We start from the raw sequence: 21,624 nt of genomic DNA on the forward strand, positions 1-21,624 counted from the left end.
TGTGAGGGTGGCAGAGCCCTGGAAGAGGCTGCCCAGAGAGGTGGTGGAGTCTCCTTCTCTGGAGACATTCAAACCCCACCTGGACACGTTCCTGTGGGACCTGCTGTGGGTGGCCCTGCTTGGGCAGGGGCTTGGACTGGATGATCTCCAGAGGTCCCTTCCAACCCCATATCATTCTGTGATTCTGTGACCTGGTCCTTCAGCGTTGCTGAGTCCTATTACTCCTGCCACCTCTTGCTGCGGGTACGGGGGCAGCCAAGCCTGGTGGGAGAGGTTAGCAGGACCTTCCAGTGACACAGATGGGACACTGCTCAGGGAGAAATCACTTTTAATGTTAATATCCCCGTTGCGTTCAGCCTCTACAAAAACTACTGACTGGTCTGTACCAACCCGAAGGCTCGGCGCCAGCCTCCCTGGCACAGGCAGCCGTGCGGGGAGAGGAGGATGGTTCAATGCGGCGTGGAGCGAGTCTTCCCAGGGCGGGGGGGGCTGCGCTGGGTGGGGGGGGGGGCTGGGTGTCCTGCCCTCTGCCTGGCAGGGCTGGGGGAGTGCGGGGCTGTGTCGATGGTCAGCATGTGCGTGGCACTAGGCGCAGCACAAACGTGTGCTGGGGCCCTGAGCTGCATGTGGCACCCCCCCCCCAAATAATAGCACATTCTCCTCACGGGGGGAGAGCACGTCTGTGCAGCACCCAGCACCGAGGGGCTCTGTGCCTCGCTGGGATGGGGATGGTAAATGATGCTAAGGGCAATTCTGGGTTGGGCCGCCCCTCCCTGCTCTGTCTGCAGGGATGCCGTGCCAGACACTTCACCTTTCCTTTTTCCACCTCTTCCTTGAGACCAGGCGCTACCAGGGAGCAGCTGGGCAAGGGCCCTCCGACTCCAGCGAGCTGGTCCAGGCTGCCCGGGTGGTTCGGCCCTGCGGGGGGGCACATCCTTTCTCGCCTGGGGATGGGGGCTCCGCACAAGTCCTGCAGGGAGGGGCGGCACGAGCGGGCAGGCGGGCGGGCAGCGAGCGGGTGCAGACCTGCTGCTGTTGGACACGAGCCTGGCGGCAGGAGACCCCCCCATGCTGCAGACCTGGAAGACACAAGCGCAGCCTGGTGCAGGCGGCCAGAGCTCACCCTCCCTGACCTGCTGCTCAAGCCTGCAGCAGGTTTCCGAACCGGGAAATTGGTGCAGACACATGTTTCTAGCTCGAGTTAGAGTGTCTGTCTCCGACATCCATTCCTGTCCCAAAGATGGTTGGAATCTGCTGCTGCATCCCTTGACCCTGTTCCACCCCCTGGCAGCGTGTGCCTTCCTGGGCTCTAAAGTGCATCGTTTTGGCTTTGCTGCTTGAAACTTGATTTTTACACTATAAAAACTGAGCAATCTCCCATTTGCTGGGGAAGGAGTATCGCACCGAGGGGCCCGTTCCTACCTCCGGTCTGCGTGGGCCTCCAGCACTGTGCTCTGGCCACGCTGCTGCTCAGGTGATTAACGGGGCGAGATTGGAGCTCTCCTCTGGCGTCGGTTCACCCTCCGGCGATGGCCGCTGCTTGCGCCCACCTGCAGCAGCAAGAGTGTCCAGGGCTGGGGCCAAGGTGCTCAGGGAGGGGGCTGCATGGACCTGGGCTAGGACCAGGCAGCTGACTCTACCCCATGAGCAGTTTTGCTGGGCTGCTGCCGGGGAACCGGGCTGTCCCCTGCTCTGTACCAGCCCCGTGCAGGGCGTCCCCAGGACAGGGCTGGGGAAGAGATGACCTGAGCAGCAGGGTGTCCCCTGGGTGCTTCCTCCCCGGGTTAATCACTCACTGAGGGATCTCAGCAGCCTCCTGCCCAGCGTCTCCTCGGAGCTGCTCGGTGATGAGCTGGTAACGGCCTCTTTCCCCGGGGAATCTGCCTCCAGGACAGTGCCGCAGCACTCACTGTCTGCAAAAGCCCAGCCTGGCTGCAGCGCCCTGGGGTACCACAGCCCCCGCCTCCCCCAGTGGAGGGGGGAGTGTGTGGGTCTGTCCCCACGGCCAGACTCACTCTGCCGCTTGCTGTTCTCCTCGTTGTCAGCCAGCTCCTCCTGGATGAAGGGGATGCCCTCCATGCGCAGGAACACGGACTCGCTGGGGCTGCGCAGCCCCTCGGGGCGGCTGCCTGCGGGGACACAGGGCAGGCGGGCGCTGTGCCCCGGGGCGGGATGCAGCGGGATGCAGCGGGATGCCAGCCGTGGCGGCACATCCCAGTGCCGGGGACCCCCGGGGAGCACGAGTGCTCGGGGAACGGGGATTTATGTGCCTGCACGCTTGCACCCATCTGCGTATGCAGGCACAGAACAGCGTCCACAAGCGTGTGCGTGCAAATGCCCACGTGCCCCAGTCCATGTGTGACTGCGTCTCAGCGGTGGCACGCCCGGCATGTCAGCAGGTCCCGGCATGTCCCCCCCCCAGGGGACGCGCGGCGTTGGCCCGTGGCAGGGAAGGGATGCTGGGGGGTGACTCACACATGGCGCTGTTCCTCTCATTCAGGAGGGTGGTGGGGTCCTCCTTGGGCGTCTGTGGGGTTCCCCGCGCGGTCGAGGCCTTAGTCGAATCTCTGTCGAAGGCCTCCATGTCGGGGGACTGGGGCGAGCTGTCCATGCGGCTGGCCACCAGCGCGTTGTGGTACTGCTGCCGGGTGACCTGGGCACACAGACACGCGTGCCCAGCTCAGCAGGCACCGAGCCACGCTAAGACCTCCTGGGGACTTGGTGGCACTAAACCCCCGGTCAGCAGGAGTGCGTGACCCCCCACCCCCCCCCCCCCAGTGCCCACTGGGCACCCACCAGGCTCCTGCAGCACAGCAGGGCGGGGGGGGTGCCTGGGGTGGGACAGTCCCTGCCAGCCCAGCCGGTACCTTGACGAACTGTACGTCGCAGAGGATGTGCACGGAGTAGTCGGGTGTGTAGATGTTGTTGCTGCTGCTGTGGAGCTGTGTGGTGCTGCCCCCGTAGTCGTTGTGCTCCCGGTTGGGGGACTCGGAGCGGTTGAGCCCGCTGCACCGTGAGGGTGACCTGTTCACTGGGGGGGGGGGGGGAACGGACACGGCAGAGAGGCCAAAAACTCACTCGTGGTGCCGCTTGGGTCCCCAGCGCTGGCACAGGGCACCTCTGGCGGCTGTGCACCATGGACGCTGGGGCTGGCAGGGGACCTGCGGTGAAGTCCTCCCCGCTGCACGCTGGCGGTGGAGACGCCGTGCCCTGCTAGCCCCGGGCAAACCAAAGGGACCGGGCAGGCACACATCCCACCCGGCGCTGGCAGCAGAGGTTAGGGCTGCTGCCTGCCTGTCACGCCGGCTGACCGACAGCCCTCCCGCTAACGCAGGCCTTCTGCACGGTATTTGGCACAAATTCTGGTTGCAGCTGGCAGCCCACAGGGGTTTACTTAACGTGCCTGGAGGGCATGCTCCTGTCCCCCGCCCGGCTCCCACAGAACAGGAGCAGAGGCTGCCATGGCAAGCTGGCCCGTCACTCAGATTGACTTACGGCCTCTGACACGCAGCGTGATGGATTTTGTCTAGTCAGTGATTTATTAGGGAACAAAGGCAGCTTGTTCCTTGCACGGGTGACGTCAATATCTTGCTGACTTTGCTCTACTGCTAAAACGCCCTTCTGTTACCCGGGTTGCCAGAAAGCGAGGGAAGCAGGGCAGCGTGCACGCAGGGCTGCGGGCAACCGTCATCAGAAGCAGCAAGTAGCAAGAAAACCCAAACACTGAGTGCAGGAAATTACAGAAACTGCCCACCAAAGAAAGCCCAAGCTGTCCACGGCTCCCCCTTGTCCCCTTCCCATTCTTCCTGGGATTTGCATCATCCTGGGGAGGCTGCAGGGCTGCTCGCCCCGCTCTGCCATTTGTGCTCCCACCAGTGAGGGGCTGCCCAGACTGGGGGGCCATGGGTGCTCCTTTCCAGGCACCGCCTGCCATGCAGGGTGGAGGGGGGGGGCTTGGCGCACAGGGAGGAAAGATCCCGGCACACACGGAGGTCCCTGCCCAAAGCCATGCCCCGTTACCTGGAGAGCCAGCCAGGGAGTCCCCTCTGCTGAAAGCGAAGGTACGGGACACCGACACGGGCACTGCGGAGAGAAAGAAGGAGGGGATGGGGGAAGTGAGGGACAGAAGTGAGGGTCAGGGACAGACTAAGAGGAAGAATGAGAAAAAGAATCATGTGCCAGCAGCCCCGGGCTGGGCTCCCGCCACTGCCTCCAGCACCCCTTACATGCTCCTGCTTCTGCTCTGGGAGGTGCTCACCGGCCCCAGGGACAGGGACACCAGCAGGGACACAGACTTGAATGCTCTCTGACAAGGTAAGAGGAGGTGAGGCTGGGAGGGACCAGCTCCTGCCAGGCCTGTCTGCACAGCCACACATCTCCCTAGAGCCACAGTGTGGGCAGAAAGCATCTTCTTCCCATCGGCCGAGTGCTGGCACCCTGCTCCAGCCCTTGGCCAGCTGCTGCCAGGAGAGGGAACCTTGTGGTCACCTTGTGCCACCTGAGAGATGGGTGGAACCTCAACCAAGTCACTGTGCTTGGCATTTGGGACGCTTCTGTGTGTGCAGGCAGGTGGCAGAGAGGGACCTGCCTCTGCCTCCACACAGCCCCACAGCTGCAGGGAGGGGCTGGCAGGAGCCCGTTAGCACCACGCAAAGCAAAGGCATCCGTGATGGGCTGCCTGCGGCTCCCTGCAAGGCCCTGGGTCTCAACAAACTTGGGGTGATGCCGAGAAGAGCCTCCCACCGGGAACTGCTCCATGCAGGAACCACGAGCCAGGACTCCGTGTCTGGGGCTACCTGGCCCATCACACAGAGAGGGCGAATCATTGCCCATTAACTTTCCGTGCTTGATTGCCACAGGTTACAGCAGCAGCGACAATTTCAAGGGCAGGCATTCCCCCTCCTTGAGACACGCTGCCTGCGGGGAGCTGCCCTGCTGCCCACCACGGCACCCCTGGGACATGTCACGAGGGTGCAGGGAGCATGGGGAGACCAACGTGCAGCGTGAGTGATGTGCTCCTCACCACCTCCCAATGCCTCACCGTTGCTCTCTGTGGAGGTGGGCAGCTGCCAGCCCCCTCCTAACACCATCTCCCAGCTGCCGTCCCTCCTGCCCAGGGCGTGCTGCCCTCCCTCCGGCCACTGTGCCTGCAGCGTGGCTGTAGCACTCTAGGAACCATCTGCTGCCCATGTGATTAACGTTTTTAAATTGCTTCGAAGGTAAAAACCCCAGGAAACTTGCCCTGCAGCCCTCTCCTTCCCATCTCCCCCCTCCTCCCCCCCGTAACTTCTGCTCTGCATCCTCCCCTGGACTGAAACCTCCCGCAAACAAAAGTCCGAGCAAAGGCACCAGCAGGAAGCGCTGCCCAGGACAACCTCGTCCAGCTGGGAGCGAAGGACAGGTTGATAACCACCAGCGCTCGCTCCCCGCTCTCACCGCCCGACCCCCCCACAGCTGCCAATGCCAAAGATTGCCTGGTGATAAAAAAGTTGCGTAACAACGGTTAATTAATAACAAATTGCCACATGCTCACGGGTTAATGTCTGAATTCCCCGCTGTGACGTGCTGCTCTCGTTCGTTCCTGCTGGGCTTTGCTTCAAGGAGGAGGGAGGACACCAGCCCAACAAGGGAGATGCCCTGCGACCCGTGCCTGCCCGCCTGCCCCCTCCCTGGCCAGTGGTGCGGCACCGCACACGCACGCGTGCCACAGCAGGAAGGGGTGGCAGAAAACGTGGCTCGGGGAGAGCGGCAGCACCCCGGCAGGCAGCACCGCAGACACGCGTGGCCACAATGGCACGGCTCCCACTGGGGCTCATGCCCTGCCTGTCCTGTGGCCCGTGGGCACCACTCGCCGCCTGAGCCCCACGGGGGGCCCTGGGGACAGTCACCGAGGGCACGGGGGCATCAGGACATGCGGCAACATCCCAAGGGAAACTGGCTGCTTCGTTGACTTCCTCTGCCTGGACCGAGCGTGCGGTGGATGTACGGGGGAGCAGGAATGCGCACGGAGGGTTAATCCAGCAGTCCAGGAGCCAGCCTTTCCAACGGAGGCAAAGCAAGCAGCAAGAAATAGGTGAGCTGCAGGCATAATGGGACCCATGGGAGTGACAGTCACCTGCCACAAGGGACTTTCCCCTCTTCTCTCCATGACATCCCTCCCTACACCTAAAGGTTGAACTTAGCGGGTTCTTGTTTTATGAGGCACCCAGAGCATCCTTGTCTTACCATTGGCACTGCATATCCCACTGCCACACCGGCGGTCTGGGATGAGGGATGTGCTGAACTGGGGGCGGGCAGCACCCCCGCCTGCTCCCAAGCCACCAGGCACGAAACAACCGCGGGGGTGATCAGCAAAGAAGTGGGGAGGATCACAGTCCCCCCCGACCAGAGCTCCCTCTTAACTCCCGCAAGCAGGGGATCTGCTCGTTAATGCATCAGCTCTGCAGGCAGGGAATTCACCAGGACCACGGCATCTACTTTTAACTCTGCTGATTTCCCACACCACCAAGTGTGAATGCCTCACGGGTAAATCGACCCCTCTCCACAGTTCCCAAGGAGTCCCTGTTCCACCAGTGTGGGACTCATGTTCAGCTCAGGTGCCAAGCCTCAGGAACGCAAAAGGATCTAGAGATGGTAAGCTGAGCCCTGGATGCACCATGCCAGAATTTGCAGGGTTTATTGCTTCCACCCACGTGGGCACGTTGCTGCCCCTGGGCAGTGCCCCTTCCAGTGCCAGCCATGCTGGGATCCACCCGCAGGGATCCAGCGCACAGCTAAAACCTCAAAGGGACCTGAAAGTCCCTCTGTGGGGACTTCACTGCACCAGCCCCTCACTGAGCTTTGTAAAAGCTTTGTAAAAGCTCAGTTCCCAGACAGGGAACTGCTGGAGAGGGTGCAGGAAAGGGCTACAAAATTGGTGAGGGGGCTAGAACATCTCTCTGATGAGGAAAGGCTGAGGGACTTGGGTCTTTTTAGTCTGGAGAAGAGAAGACTGAGGGGGGATCTGATCAACGCCTATAAATACTGAAAGGGTGGGTGTCAGGAGGATGGGGCCAGTCTTTTTTCAGTGGTGCCCAGGGACAGGACAAGAGGGAACGGGCACAAACTTGAATGTAAGAAGTTTGATCTAAACATGAGGAGGAACTTCTTTCCTGTGAGGGTGGCAGAGCCCTGGAAGAGGCTGCCCAGAGAGGTGGTGGAGTCTCCTTCTCTGGAGACATTCAAACCCCACCTGGATCCATTGCTGTGGGACCTGCTGTGGACTGGATGATCTCCAGAGGTCCCTTCCAACCCCATATCATTCTGTGATTCTGTGAAAAGGGGTGAACTTGATGCAGAGCCTGAGTTGCTCTTTGCGGGGTGTGAACCCATGCCTCCTCCAGCTGGCTGGTGCCGTGGAGGAGAGGTTTTCAGTGCCCCAGCCTGCCCCAAAATACTTACATAGGAAGGAGGATCCAGCCAGGCTGCCCACTTTCCGCACATCGTTATCTGAAACAACAGTTGGAGTTGCAGGATTCACAGAGGAAGGGCTCCCACCCGCCCTGCACCTCACAGCAGGGCCACCTCACCCCATGGCCAGCCCATTCTTCTGGCCACCAGCCCGCTTAGTCCCTGTGGAAGCTGCTGAAGTGAAGGCAGGGCCGGAGGGAGCCCACAGAACCCTTACCCGAGGAGACGACAGCCATGATGGCAGGGACGCCATAGTAGGTGAATGCCCCGTTCTCAAACCGCAGCCCTTCCTTGCCAACCTCCACCTCCACTTTCCCCTGGAAGGAGAAGGAAAACTCCCTCAGGTAGGCACCCTCTGCTCCTGGCCACTGACCCACCCAGGGGGCTGCGGGGACCCACAACACCCCGTACAAGAAGACGGACATCTCTGCTGGCAGAAGCAGCCCAGAGGAAGGCAGCAAGGAGAGAGGGGCTACCTCCTGCCACCCTCCAGCCACCACTGCCCCAGGCACCTGTAGGATGAGGATGAAGTAGTCAACGGGGCGGTTGCGCTGGTAGAGGTAATGCTCTGCTGCCTTCTTGTTCTTCCGGTCATACTTGAGCTCCTGGATGACGTTGGGGTGTTTCAGGAGCCGCAGCAGGATCTTCTCGGAGAGGTAGGGGGACTTGAAAGGCTCCACTTCTAGAGGGGAGGTAACACACTCTCGCTCAGCAAGGCTGGGACTGCCGGGAGCCCCTTGTCCTCTGGGCTGCACGGCCCCCTCCTTCCCACAGCCTCGGCACCCCACTGCATGCAGGAGAACCAAGCACAAACCCATGACGGTGGAACAGTGGGATGCCCAGAGTGGGGGTCCGGGCAGGCGGAAACTGCTTCCTGGGGGGACGCCTGGCCAAGGAAGGGCTCAGGGATGCCCTCCCTGCGGGGCTGGTGCTACTGCAGGGAGACAGGGCTTGCCCAAGGACAAAGGTACCTGTTGCCATGAACCGATGGGTTGCCAGGAGGAGCTGCGGGGAGATCTTCACCTTCATCTCGCTGTCGGAGAGCCTGAAGATGGAGAAGTCCTGGGGCTTGCGTCCCCGGTGGGGTACCCGCTCCTTCTTGCGATTGTCCGCTGTGGGGCAGAGAGCAGCCCAGTTGCCGCTTGCAGCAGCCACAAAGCCACTGCAGTTGCAGGGCCCCGCTCCACACGCACACGTACACAGAGAGGCACGTCTTGCTGCACCCTGCGGCAGGGCTGCGGTGGAGCCGTGCATTACAGCCTGGGGAGCAGCTCCCTGGGGAGGGAGCAGGATGCTGAAACATCCTTCTCTCTCAGGAACAAGTCCTGGGTTGCCCTGGCTAGATGCATCACCCAAAGTTGGAAAGGAGCTCGGGAACCACCCGTGGGCACTTCAGGCCCAACACACGTGTCCCTGGGTCAGGCCCTACCAATCACCAGCCGCTGATGCTGGTGCTTCTCTCTCTCCAGCATTCAAGGCTCCCTGACATCTGACCAGCATCTCTCCATCATTCTTGTCTTTCCCACCATGACTGTGAATTGCTCTGGGGAAGGACCACGATTTTCTCTCCCCTGTTTCCTACCCACATGTCTGTCTGTCTGTCTGTCTGTCTGTGCGGGCTCCCACCCTGGGTCCTGCAACCGCAGGAGCTGCTCTGGGACACTAACTGTACAGATCCGTCTCATCCAGGATCTCGGACTTGATGATCTCCTCAATGACATCCTCCAGGGTGACAATGCCCATCACCTCGTAGAATGGGTCTCCTTCCCCTTCGTTGTTCACCCGCTGCACGATGGCCAGGTGGGACTTTCCTGCGGGGGAAGAGCAGAAGAGCAGTGAGACCCCCACCCCCTGGCGAGAGGGGTCCTCAGCACAGCACACTGGCAGGCAGACAGGGCTTGGTGGGAGGCACAGATCACAGCCAAACCTCAGGGGCAGCTGCTGTCACCCAAACCCACCCCAACGGCACTGACAACAAGAGGGGCTGGACACGCAGCCCAGCCCAACAGGGCTGCTGCTCTCCAGGCTGATTTCTAGGTGTCACAGGACTCCGCCTGCCTCTTTTTTGGGGCCGCTTGCTTGCTTTACCCAGGCAATCTGCTGCGAGTCTCTCCGTTTAGCTCTTTGACAGCCTCTGGGCAGGACTGAAGCATACATTGCACCAGCTGTTTCTTGCTTACCCTCGGCTTCACTGGCATGAGACAACTCTAACAGAGCAACGAGACAGCGTCCTCCAACACAGAAATGTGAGCGTGTCCTTGGGCTCTACTGGTTTTCCTCATCCTCCCAGTGTTTTCTCATTCTGTTGTTAATTATCTTTCCTATCAAATTGCCAGGAACAGCTCCCCCACATCTTTCTATCCATCACTGTCTGGACTGATCCTAAAGCTTTTCTTAAAATATGGGCAAAGCCTCCAGATCCTTGGAACAACAGCTGGTTTCAATGCAGAAATTCGTATGTTTGTTTGCAGCTTTCAGCCCAGCTCCTGCAGAATTCTTGGGTGAACCATCTGGCTGTGGAGGCTGATTGCTTTTCAAGCCATCGGCTTGCACCTGAATGTCTTCTCCAAACCCTGCCCCTGACAGCACCTCCTCTCTGTTACCTTAAACAAGCAGACTGCAACCAGGACCTTCAGCTGCAATGATGGTGACTCCTGCTTGGAAGTCGCAGTGTTTCTCAATCGCAGTTTCAGGTTCCTTACTTGTCCCCAGTAAGCTGTCAGCTCTGCTGACACATTCTCAGGCTTCTTGCTTTTGGCATACTTGAAACATCGCTATTTGTTTTTGTGTGTCCAGTTCTCTGTAAGCTGTTTTGACTTCTTCAACTTCTCCTTTCCTTTATTCTCTGCTTTGATTTATGCTCCTGCTCAACAGCTTGACCAGAACCCAATTTCCAACCCACAAACAACTTCTGGGTTTCTAGTTTCAATGTATTCTTGGACCTGCCAATGAACAGCGCTGTTTTTCTTACTGCCCCTGCGGCTCCTATGCTGCTCAGCACCACACGCAGGTTCTGAACCTCTAGTTTTACTTAAAACATTAAAAATGTCCTTCATCAGCATCAGAGCCAACACCTTCCCCTCCCTCTGCTCTGCATCCCTGGGGTCTCCTGGTGCAATGCCTGCCCAAACCCAACTGTACCGTGGGCACTGCAGGGACCTCCAGAAAGCTGGAAACATATTTTCCCCACGGGCTCAGAGCTGAGCTCCTTGAGCGGCAACGGTCACTCGGAAAGGGGAGCATGTCCCTTCTGCTACGCAGCTGCCTCTGCATCTGCTTCTCCCATAAAGCCTCCCCAATAAACCTGCCTGCTGCTCCGGGCGAGGGGACGTGAACGGTCTTTATGCATCAAGATGGACTAGGGGTGGGCTCCTGCCGCTGCACAGCTCCCTCCTCACACGCCGGTGAGGGACAGGGACGAGCACATCCAGGGCACCCTGGCAGTCCCACCAAACACGTCTCTCTGGGGACCATGAGACCTTCAAATAACCCTGCCCTGGATCCGAGACGAGCAAATGATATTTCTCAGCCAAAGATCAGCACTATACGTTTCTCACAGCAAAGCTTGGGCATTTTCCACAGTATAAATTCCCTCCTCCTCATACCAAGCTTTTATTGCAGGATTTCAGAGAGCAGCTCACTGCCTCCCACGCCTACAGAATTAGAAACGAGAGCAACATCACAGCAAGTAGCACCGAGATGCACTTTAAAAAAACAAATCAGTAGCCTCAGGGCACTGAAAATTCAGCATGTTCTTTGGACCAGGCTATTTCACTCCTTTCACACACGGGTTTGTGCATCTTGTCTGTTCAGTGGGTAATAAAGCAACGCGACTTTGAGACTTAAAAAGAAAAAAGCAGCAGAGTTGGCTGCAAGACAGCAGCAACAGCTACGTTTCATCTTAGCAAAGTCCAACTTTTGAAAATGTCTCCTTTGCCAAACCCCGCTCCCAAGCACTGGGGCCATCTGGTCTCCTACGAGTCCGCGGGTGAGCAAGGAGAGGGGAGAAGTTATTTCTTTTGGCTGAAAGCTTGTTGTTAATGACATTTACACGCAACCCAAAACCACCGAGCCCTTACAAAAAGCTTAGGTGCTACTTAAAGGCAGTCAGAGAGTAATGGAGGCAATTCTTTTTTTGGCTAAGCACCTTCATCGACGCTGTAATTTACTCTAGAGCAGCCTCACAGAAATGTGATTCCAGCTCCACGCTCACGTAACGGCAAATGAGATTATTTAGAAATAATCCAGCACTGTTAGTCTGGGAGGAGACCCACGGTTTCTCTGCGCTGGGGGCAGAGCCAGGAGGGCTGTTAGAGCGCTCAAGAGTTCTTTATTTTCACAGAAAATAAACACTTGCAGCCATGCTATAAACCCCCAGGTTTAGGTTTCCCGGCTGACACCCGTGTTAGAGACGGAACAGGTACCCAGCAACGGAAAGGTGTTGCAATTCCTGCAGTTGCTCCTGGACCACCCCGAGCGGGCTGATCCCAGCCCCTGCCCAGGCAGCTGACACTCGCGTCACAAACCCCCCCAAACCCACATAACCCCCCCACCCCAGAGCTGGTGCAAACGCCAGCTGGCCCCTGCTGGGAATGGGCTGACTTGCCCTGATCTCCCACCTGAAGGACATGAGATCCTTTGCGAAGTCCTGCAAACCTGCTGGGTCCTGCCTCTCCTCCCATCAGTTTTTGAACAGACCTTAGAAATTTGGCAGCAGGGGCGGTGGGGGCTCGTGGGTGCTGTATGGTCATGGCATGTTCCCTCATCATGGAATCACAGAATTGTTAGAGTTGGAAGGGACCTCTAGAGATCCTCTAGTCCAACTCCCCTGCTAAAGCAGGGTTGCCCAGAGCACATCACTCAGGGCTGCATCCAGGCGGGTCTTGAAAATCCCCAGAGAAGGGGACTCCACACCCTCCCTGGGCAGCCTGTTCCAGGGCTCTGGCACCCTCACCGGAAAGAAGTTCCTCCTCATATTTGAATGGAACTTCCCATGTTCCAGCCTGTGCCCGTTGCCCCTCGTCCTATCGCTGGGAAACGCTGAAAAGAGGTGCTCATGGGCTGGGGATGCTGCCAAAGTTCCCCCTTCCCAGCCCTGGGAGCTGCTACACTTGCACAGAGGAAAAGTGGTGGCTTTGGGAGCAGGTAGGAGGGCAGAAACCGGGCAATCTTAGGAAGTGGAAGCAATGTCCAAGGGAGGGTGGCACAGGGACAGACCCAGGGACGCGAAAGGGGTCACATTCTCTTCTCTAGCTGTTACCCAGCAGGTCTGCCTCGGTGGGAGTACGACGGAGGGAGATAAATCATTTAAACAAAACTCTGAGCTTGATCTAAACCAGCTTTAAGGTCTGTAAAGCTGATTCCAAAACCCGTGCTATTGTAACCATCACTTGATGTCTCAAATGAAATGAATTATAAGGGCGAGCTGCTTCCCCACTAGCAAGCTGTCACATGAGAACTTTACAGAGCTATCACTGACGCAGGAAAGCACAGCGAAACACTTGAGAATCAAAGCCTTAGTTTGGCAAATGCTAGAACAAATGGGCAATTAACTTTACTCGTGTGAATAGCTGCACCGGCCTCCGCGGGACGGCTCTCGCACAGGAAGTCTATAGGTGATTAAGTGTCTGCTCAGCATGGGATACAACTGTACTAAATTCTTTATGAGCTACATGAAATCTGCTCTTTTCAAACAACAGCATCAGTGGAAAGTTAATGCCTCAAAATGCTAAATTACAGAGCTAATATAAACAGCTGAAAGCTTCCGGATGGAGCAAGCATCGGAACAGATATCTAAAGCTTTTATGCCCGTTTTTAGGAGCCTCGTTTTTCATAGGTACCTAAATGACCTTGGGCTCATAGCTTCACCTCAAAGCGTCCTCCCCAATGGGAGAACAGGGTCTGAACACATGGAAATGCCTTTACTTGTGGGAAAGAAAGTGCTGTTGGCTGCAAATATAGCCCAGGCTACTTCCTTATCATTTTTTTTTTTTTATGTAGGTGCTCTGCCAGAGGAATGTTAAAGATGCTTTAGTCTTGTCTATTATTCCACGGGATGAGCATTCTGAGCATGAAATTTATTTTCATGAATTTTCACAGTGAGATCTAAAGCTGTTACTAGGAGATCAAAGGTAGGGGCATAAGCCATGAACCGTTTACAGCTACAAAATGGAAGACAAACAAACAAACAAACAGGGTAATTGGTAAATAAGGCTGATTCGTGAAACAGCCACGATGCAACTGAAATCTGTTTTCTGTGTGCTTTTCATCAGAGCCCTTCTCTGGGCCAGGGGCTCTCAGCATCTCTGTGCCCCCTCGCAGACCTGTGTCTGAACTACATGGGGACGCTGATTTGAACTTCTTGAACTGGAAAAGTGTTCTGTGATTGTGTGATTCTGCGTGCTCTTGTGTTACCACGACTCTGCACCAAGGGTGAAAGCAGATGCCTGAAGAGTTGCACCTAGAGGCAATGCACATCTACACTTTAGTGGGGGGGGGGAAATAACCGGGAGGGCTGCGGGGGCACGCAGCTCCACGGGGAACCAGAGCTACGCAAAGGGAAAACTGTAAATCCTAATCTAATCCAGACCTTCTGCAGAGATGAGAACTTCATCTGCTTACATCTGTCTCTAGCAGAGTACAAAAGTCTTTCTCCTACTCTGCTTTGGTGCTTTCCCTGATCCTAAGGAAAAGCGGGGGAAAGATGGAACATTTGGAATAGCTGATGTATTACAGTTGACAAAATGGATCAGGAGGGTAAGGGGGGCATTAGAGGGGACGTGGAGTGCCATCTTCCATCTGCTGTACAACAGGGCTCTGACCTCCTGGGTAATGATGCTGCCTGCCCACAAACGACCGGTCCTCTTTCATGTTACTTGGAGTCTAAGGAAGCCTAGAAGGACGCTGAGGATCTTCCAAGCTAAAAAACTTTGAGAGAGCCAATGCAAAACTGTTGTCTTTGGTGTCTGTAGCACAGGCCACTTGATTCTTTCCCACAGCTCAGCCTGAAGGTGCCTTTGACAGCTCCCAAGAGGGAGAAGGCCAGCTGGGTGCCCTTTGCCCCAAGGACACAGCTCTCCTGAACACCTCCCCGGAGCAGGACTGCTCCTGGGCTCGCTGGGCTGGGGTCAAGCAGCCCAGAGTACACACAGAAAGATTAAGCAGAGTTTTGAAGGGAAAGCAAAGTAATGTTTCAGGCAGAGCTGCAGCATGAGTCACTGAAACCATCTTTTGTGTAGAGGCACCTCACCCACTCTCAGCCTGGCAATCACCAGGGCACGTGTTCGGGAGAGTTCCCAGGTAACAACCAGCTCCTTAACCCATAATACTGGATAGGGAGGTCATTGCTTAATTTCACAGAACCTCACACAGAATCTTCACGGTTGGAAGGGACCTTTGGGGTCATCGAGTCCAACCACAACAAAAAAAAAAGAAAACCAAACCACCAAACAAACAGACACAAACCAACAATCTCAGGCTTCAGCCCATCAAGGTGCCCTAGATATCGCACTTGCAGAAATCTCTTGAAGGTTGGTTTAAATTTCAAGCCCTGCTTTGTGCTTGCGGTGACTGCAGGCTCAGGAGAGGGCCAGTAAGAAACCGGTGAAATGCTACTTACCCCAGTTCCAGGCAAGAGTAAGTACCTTCTCCAGCTACATCCCATTTGCAGAGGTCTAATAGAGGCTGTGGGGTATTTTGAAAAACAAAGACAGACCCTGGGGCAGAACTGTCCTCCGCAGGACAGGCTGTTTTCCCTGCTAAGCCAGGAAGTTTGTTTTTAGAGAATTTACTTTTAGTAACTCTTAAAAGATGCCAAGCCACAGCAGGCTAATTTGAGTTGCACCTCAGCCTCTGCCCTGCTGCGGGCAAACGAACGTAAGTGCAAATTTATGCTGTTTCTCTGAGAGAGGAAGGTTATTTGCTGAAAAGTGCCGTTGCTATATATGGACCCCTAAAAAGATTAGTCAACAAAATCCATAAATGACTCGAGCAATGGGGTAAGATTATGACTTCCCAAAGGCACCTACAGAACAAGGAGGCGGACCCCATGGAAGAGCTCCCCGGGAGGAGTTATATCACAGGACTGAAGCCGCAACCTGCGTGGCTTCGGTTGTCTTCTAGGGACGGAGGAGAAACAGACTGCATCACCGACAGCATTTCACACTGCATCAACGCATAAACCTTCCCTCCTAGCTCCATATTCCAAAGGTGACCTCATCTGCCCCTCTACGTTGCTTTAGCTTGTCTAAATATGGTGCAGTTATTTCTCTGGTGTATTAGATAATTCCTCCTGTGAGCCTAGAATAAAGTCAAGTATTCTGAGATGCACCAGTACAATTTGCCAAGAAATTGTCTGCACATTTTTTCACTCCTTCAGTAGCTTCAGCTTCTTCCAGGCTGCAGGTGGCAAAGTTACTGTACTGGTGTGCATTTTCTTATTTTTAGAGAAAAGGGGACAGAGATTTTGTATAACGTCCTCCACTGAGCACTTCTGTGTCAATGCAGCACAGCCTTCCATGATGACCCTGTCTCACTTGCCTGAAAAGACGGCAAACTGGATGTCCAGGCTTTATTAGTTAAATTCGCTGAGTTTCGATGAAGAGATCAAGTCAAAACCATCATCTCATACAAGCAATTCCTGCCTCCAGCCGGACCTGCCTCACCCCGCTGGCGTGCTGTTTTTCAACGCAGTTTTAGCCGCTGCCCTGCCCTTGGAGGCTGTGGGTTGAAGTCCCAGCTATGCTCTCACAGGCCAGCCCTCCCCTCTGCTGCTGTTTTCAGCCTTCTCCGGGTTTTTCCCAGTTCCTATTAGTGCCCCCAATTTAACCATCTTTCTCCAGGAAATAGCCCTGCTGGGAGAGAGGGCATTTGCGACTCAGACATGGACTAAATTCAAGTCAAACATCAATGGGTCTTAACGGAACCGAGCTCAAACGTGGTTAGGTGTGAACATACCTGCAACGCTCCCCTTCAAACCCCGCTGAGAAAGACCAGTGAGGAGAAGGGGGAAAAAAAAAAAAAAAAAAAGCTGATAATCTTCATAGCCGGGATAGCACATCGAGAGGAAAGAAAGGCATCAGGTAAACAAGGATAATCCAGTGTGATACCGGCGAGTAGGAGGAGAGGCAGAAACGAGAAAGCGCTGCTGGAGGTGTGAGCAAGAGTCCCAAAGTGCTGTATTTAATCATCCCCTGACATTTTCCATAAGAAAGAACAAATGTTTGTGTACTGTGGCAAGGAGTGCTGGCAGTGAAATTGTGCTACTTATCCATTATGCAAAAAAATGGCATTATGAGTATAGTGGATGTGGCAGAACATTAATCATTAGTGAAACAGATCAAAAGCATACGTTGCTATCCAGGAAAGAAAGATATAAAATGTGATGGGTATTTTGTATAAACACGGTAATAACAAAAAGAAATAAAGGGTACAAAACCTGTTTGAGTCAATCATGGGAGAAGGAAAAGAAAGCTGGCAACGTTCCTCCAGAGGTTTCTCAGGAACCTAAGGACTTGGAGGTCCCATCCTTACCACAGACTTTAATTTCCTAGAAAGAGACCGGGTCTTATCAGTGAGAGCCTGTCCTGCAGGCACCTTGGATGTGTGAAATGATTAATGCCTTCATTAAGTACTCGCTGAACCAACAAGCAATCAGCCTACTCTCTAATTAGTGGAGGTGTCACAGAAGACCTGGCCATGGAAAGCAACCTTGATTGGATCAAGCAAGATACTTCACCATAATTCAGACGGACACAGAAAAGGAGACAGTGATGAAGATTCTTAATTAAAAATGGGAAATCTTTATTTTAAATAGTTAAGTGAAGGAGACTGAAATGGCAGTGGATGGGACTGAAGGCAGCTGGGAGCGAATGTCTGTCGCAGTGCAGGAGCCGGCACAGGAACCTGTATTGGAACTTGGAAAAGAGAGTTTAGGAGGGGTTCAGGGCTGAGCCGGGGGGTGACCATCTACAAACACAGGGTGCTGGGGGTGACCAAACGCCTACAAATAGGGGAAAGATGAATCGGAAGAGAACAGCAACACCTGGGGAGGAGAACATTTGGGGGGGAAGAGCTGGAATTGCTATACACCATGCTGAGTTAGAGACCTAGACCAAAAGCAAGGCTTTTCAGCCATGTAACTTAGAAAACACAAGGAGAAACGAGGTGGGAAGAGAAATAAGTTTTAGGGAGAGCTCTACATAGGGGCTGTAGCAAAACACCCCAGAAGGCCACGATGGCAAACAGATGTAAGGGAGGAAGAGTCTGAAGCAAAATGCCAAGAGTTTAATGGAACAAAGCTGAAGAATGATGGAAAATCTTCATTTGAGATGGGGACTAGCACGTGAATGTATAGGGCAGGTAGCAAGGCTTGTTAATGCACCCGTCAGCTCAGGGAGCGACACACGCAACACACCTCTGTTTAAGGAGGACAGAGAGGACGGCAAGAAAAGGGCAGTGAGCTAAGCAACCACAAGTCCCCTTCCATGGGTCTGTTGATCCATAGGGTACCGGGCTGTAGAACAAATCTGGAGGGGGAAAAAGTTGAATACATCAGATAAAGCACGGGGGAGGCTGACCAAAGGGGACTGTGCCAAAGTCATCTTGACATCTTCGGTAACGCTGACCTCTCTAGACAAGGGAGAGGTAGCAGAGACCTCAGGTGAACTTCAGCAATGTTGTAATATCATGCAGGAAGTCACAGTTGAGAAGGAACCGTGAAGCACACAGGGAATTAGGAAGAGGGGAGACCACTATTTATGTGAGAAGAGACATGAGGGCAAGGGGAAAACTACTGCAGCTCATCAAGGTTGTACCCAGAGAGCAATCGTAATGCTTTTGCTAACAGTCTTGGTATAAAAACCAAGAATTTGCTGATTTGCACGGCTGGGAGTCTGCAGTCATGCTGAGGGGCAGGGAGGGTAGGTGTTACGTGGCCACACAGAACTCCTCTCCCTGTGATCCCAGGGGGTGAGGGGGACACAGCTGTGCATCTCCCGAGAGGATGCTGACCCGCATGTATCTGATGATCGCTTTCCTGGTGCACAAGAAAGGTCCTACCCTCCCAGCTCTAAAAACGAGCTTGGAGATGACTCACAGAGAGGCTTCCTCTGTATCTGGGATGGACCAGGTTGGCCCTTCTCACAGGATCGGCTCTGCTTGCGGCAGCGCAGCCCCGGAGCCAGCGCTGTCCTGCATTACATAATGCAGGATGTCAGCGCTGCAGCCATTTCTTACAGACTCACTCGCCACAGGACGCTGTACCCAGGAACACGCAGCAAAACACAGTTCCCGAGGGGGACGGGGGTGGGGGCGGGAGAAACGCATGCTGTGTGTATCCTCAAGGTATGGTTAACGAAATACAGCTCTCAGCATCTCCCGGGCTGCTGGCAGCTGCTGCATAATGAGATACTGTCACAGCTGCAAAAAAAAAGTACAGCTCTTTCTATGGCTTTAGGTTTTTCTTCTTCCTTTAAACCACTTGCACAGAAACGCCTTCTAGACCCGCTTCTCCCTGCTAAGCTGTAAATACAAGAGCTACGTAACGAGATGCGATCTCCTGCCGTAAGCTCCTCCGCACAGAACAGAGCGGCGACGGCTGCCTTCCCTGGGAGGGGTGTGAGGCAGGCACCGAGCCCACGCTGCCAGGCCCCCGCGGGACAGGCTCACCCGCTGAACCAGCAACCGCTGAGCCCCTGGGCTTTTACAGTCTCCATAACATCGCAGGCAGGACCAGCACTGCAGGCCTTCCATCTACCCAGGGGCTGTTCCACCGGGTGACACCAGTGTCACCGCCACACCAGCGCATGCAGGGCCCAACTCCCCCCAGCATCCCCGGTACCTGCCGGGTCCTGCCAGGAAGCGATGCAGGGTGGGCTGTGGGGAGCTGCTCACCAAGGAACTTTTGGGGGTGCGGAGGGGGCGCAGGGGGGGCCCGGGGGGTGGCGGCCCGGCGGCCTCACCCTTCTTGAACTCCTCAAGCAGCGTGTCGAGGCGCGTGTCGTTGAAGACGCAGTGGAGCGGGCGGCGGTAGAATCGTGTGACAGTCTGCAGGGGGGTGCAGTCATCGGGGTCGACGAAGGCCAGGTCCTTGACGAAGAGCAGGTCAACGATGTTGTCGCGCCGGTCGCCCTCGTAGACAGGGATGCGAGTGTAGCCGGAGCGGAGGATCTCGGAGACGGTGGCGAAGTCCAGCACGGCATCGGCGCGGAGCATGAAGCAGTCGGCCAGCGGCGTCAGCACGTCCTCCACCACCTTGGTGCGCAGCTCTAGCGCACCTTGCACCATGGCCAACTCCTCCCGCACCAGGTCGCCGTGGGGGCCGGCGGCGCGCAGCGTCTCCAGCAGCCTCTCCCGCGTGGAAAAGACGCTGAGCTCCTGCCGCAGCGCCCAGTCCAGCAGCCGGCTGAGCGGGTAGCAGAGCGGGAAGGCGGCCAGCATCAGCAGCCGGGTGAGGCAGAGGGTGCGGGAGGCGATGGCCAGTCCGTGCCGGGAGCAGACGGAGTAGGGCAGCACCTCGCCTCCCAGGAAGACGGCGGCGGTGCACAGCACCACCGGCAGCCAGGGCGCCCCCCGCGACCCTCCCGCCGCCCCTTCCCCGCCTCCCCCGGGCAGCGAGGCGCAGAGCCAGCCGGCCAGCGCCGCGTTGGCCCCCGCCTGCCCCAGCAGCAGCGTGCACAGCAGGTAGGTGCCGCCGCCGCCCCGCACCGCCTGCACCCGCCGCGCCTGCTCCCGTTCGGCGGCCGAGCCGCTGTTGCGCAGGACGCGGAGCTCCAGCGGGTCCAGCGAGAGCAGCGAGAGGCGCAGCCCGCTGAAGAGGGCCGACAGCCCCAGCAGCAGCAGGGCGCCCAGCGCCCGCAACCAGCCCGCCTCCGGCAGCGGTAGCAGCCAGGCGCCCAGCGCCGGGGCGGCCGGCCGGACCCGCAGCAGGAACCCCCCCGCCGCCCCGTGGTGGGCCCAGGCCCGCCCGTCCCAGGCGCACAGCGAGAAGAGCCGCCCCCCCGGCGCCGCCGCCGCCGTCTCGCCCTTCCGCGGCTCCCGTACCCGCACCTCGGCCAGCGCCGAGCCCGCCGCCCCGCCCGAGCGCAGCGGACCCACCACCTCCACGTCCGAGGCCCAGGCGCTGCGCTCCCGGCACCGCTCCGCCGGGCCCCGCACCGCCTTGCTCCCCCCCGCCGCCGCCGCCGCCGCCGCCGGAGCCGCCTCCTCGATGAAGACCAGGCGCGGCTCCCGCTCCCCCGCCGGCCCGCGGCTGCCGTTGCCCTCGGGCGGCGGCTGGAAGTAGAGGCGCAGGAGGAAGCGGCTTCCCTCCGCCGCCTGCACCGCGCCGCCCTCCAGGGACACCCGGCCCGGCGCCGTGTCCTCGGGCCGCAGCCCCAGCAGCCAGGCGGCCCCGGCCGGTGGCCGCGGGGACAGCGAAAAGAAGAGCAGCAGCACGGCCCCCCGGCTCCGGCCCCAGCCGCCGCCGCGACCCGGGCCCGCCGCCGCCATGGCGCTGCGCCGGCACCGCAGCGCCCGCCCGCCGCACCGGGACTGCAGCGGGGAGCCGGCACGGCACGGCACGGCACGGCACGGCACGGCGGCACACGTGAGCCGGGGGGGCGGGCAGCCGCCACGCCACGTGCGACCGGGAGCCGGCCCCGACAGCCCCTCCCGCTCGGGTGCCCGGGATGGAGGGTACACGGGGGGCGGGGGGGGGGGGGGCTCGCCTTCCACCCCCGGACGCCCCACGCAGGAGCATCCCCACGGCGCGGTCGCCCTACATCTGGTAGGACGGTGGTGGGGCTGTCCGGGAGCCCCCCAGCCCCCGGGGGTACGGGCCTGGGAGCCCATCCGCCGGACTACGGGGCTGCCGCCACCCCCGGCAGCGAGGGAGCAGCCGGCCCTGCCCCGGCCACCCGCTCCCGGTGTCGCAGGGCGGGGGGCCGACCGGGCACCGACCGGGCACCGCCTGGGGGGGGGGGTGGGGGGGTGACGGGGGGCTGTGGGGTGGCGGGGAGGGCTGCAGTGGAGGCTTGTTGAAAGGCTTCTGCCAGCAGTCTCTAGAGCTAGGATTTGCAGCCAGCCTCCCTCTGTTAACTGCCGAGGCCCAACACTTTAGCTTTTCAGCTCAAATTCATCTCCCTTCTTCCTGTGGGAGCGGTTTCTTTTTTTCCTTTTAACTGGGGGGGGGGGGGG

The 21,624-nt window shown here is 57.5% G+C and overlaps 1 protein-coding gene across 1 annotated transcript; it reads right to left on the reverse strand.

Moving 5' to 3' along the window:
* Positions 1-1,470: 1,470 nt before the first annotated feature.
* CNNM1 (cyclin and CBS domain divalent metal cation transport mediator 1) lies at positions 1,471-20,937 on the reverse strand. Its single transcript, XM_074158885.1, has 12 exons — positions 19,410-20,937; positions 9,117-9,260; positions 8,421-8,561; positions 7,962-8,131; positions 7,667-7,766; positions 7,441-7,488; positions 4,021-4,083; positions 2,868-3,031; positions 2,478-2,653; positions 2,016-2,125; positions 1,797-1,913; positions 1,471-1,550 (listed from the first exon to the last, which is right to left on the reverse strand). Exons 1-12 carry the CDS (start codon positions 20,935-20,937, stop codon positions 1,471-1,473), a joined length of 2,841 nt encoding a protein of 946 aa, XP_074014986.1.
* Between the last annotated feature and the right edge of the window lie 687 nt (positions 20,938-21,624).

The sequence above is a fragment of the Numenius arquata genome, chromosome 15, assembly GCF_964106895.1.
Source record: "Numenius arquata chromosome 15, bNumArq3.hap1.1, whole genome shotgun sequence".
In the NCBI taxonomy this organism is placed as follows: Eukaryota; Metazoa; Chordata; class Aves; order Charadriiformes; family Scolopacidae; genus Numenius; species Numenius arquata.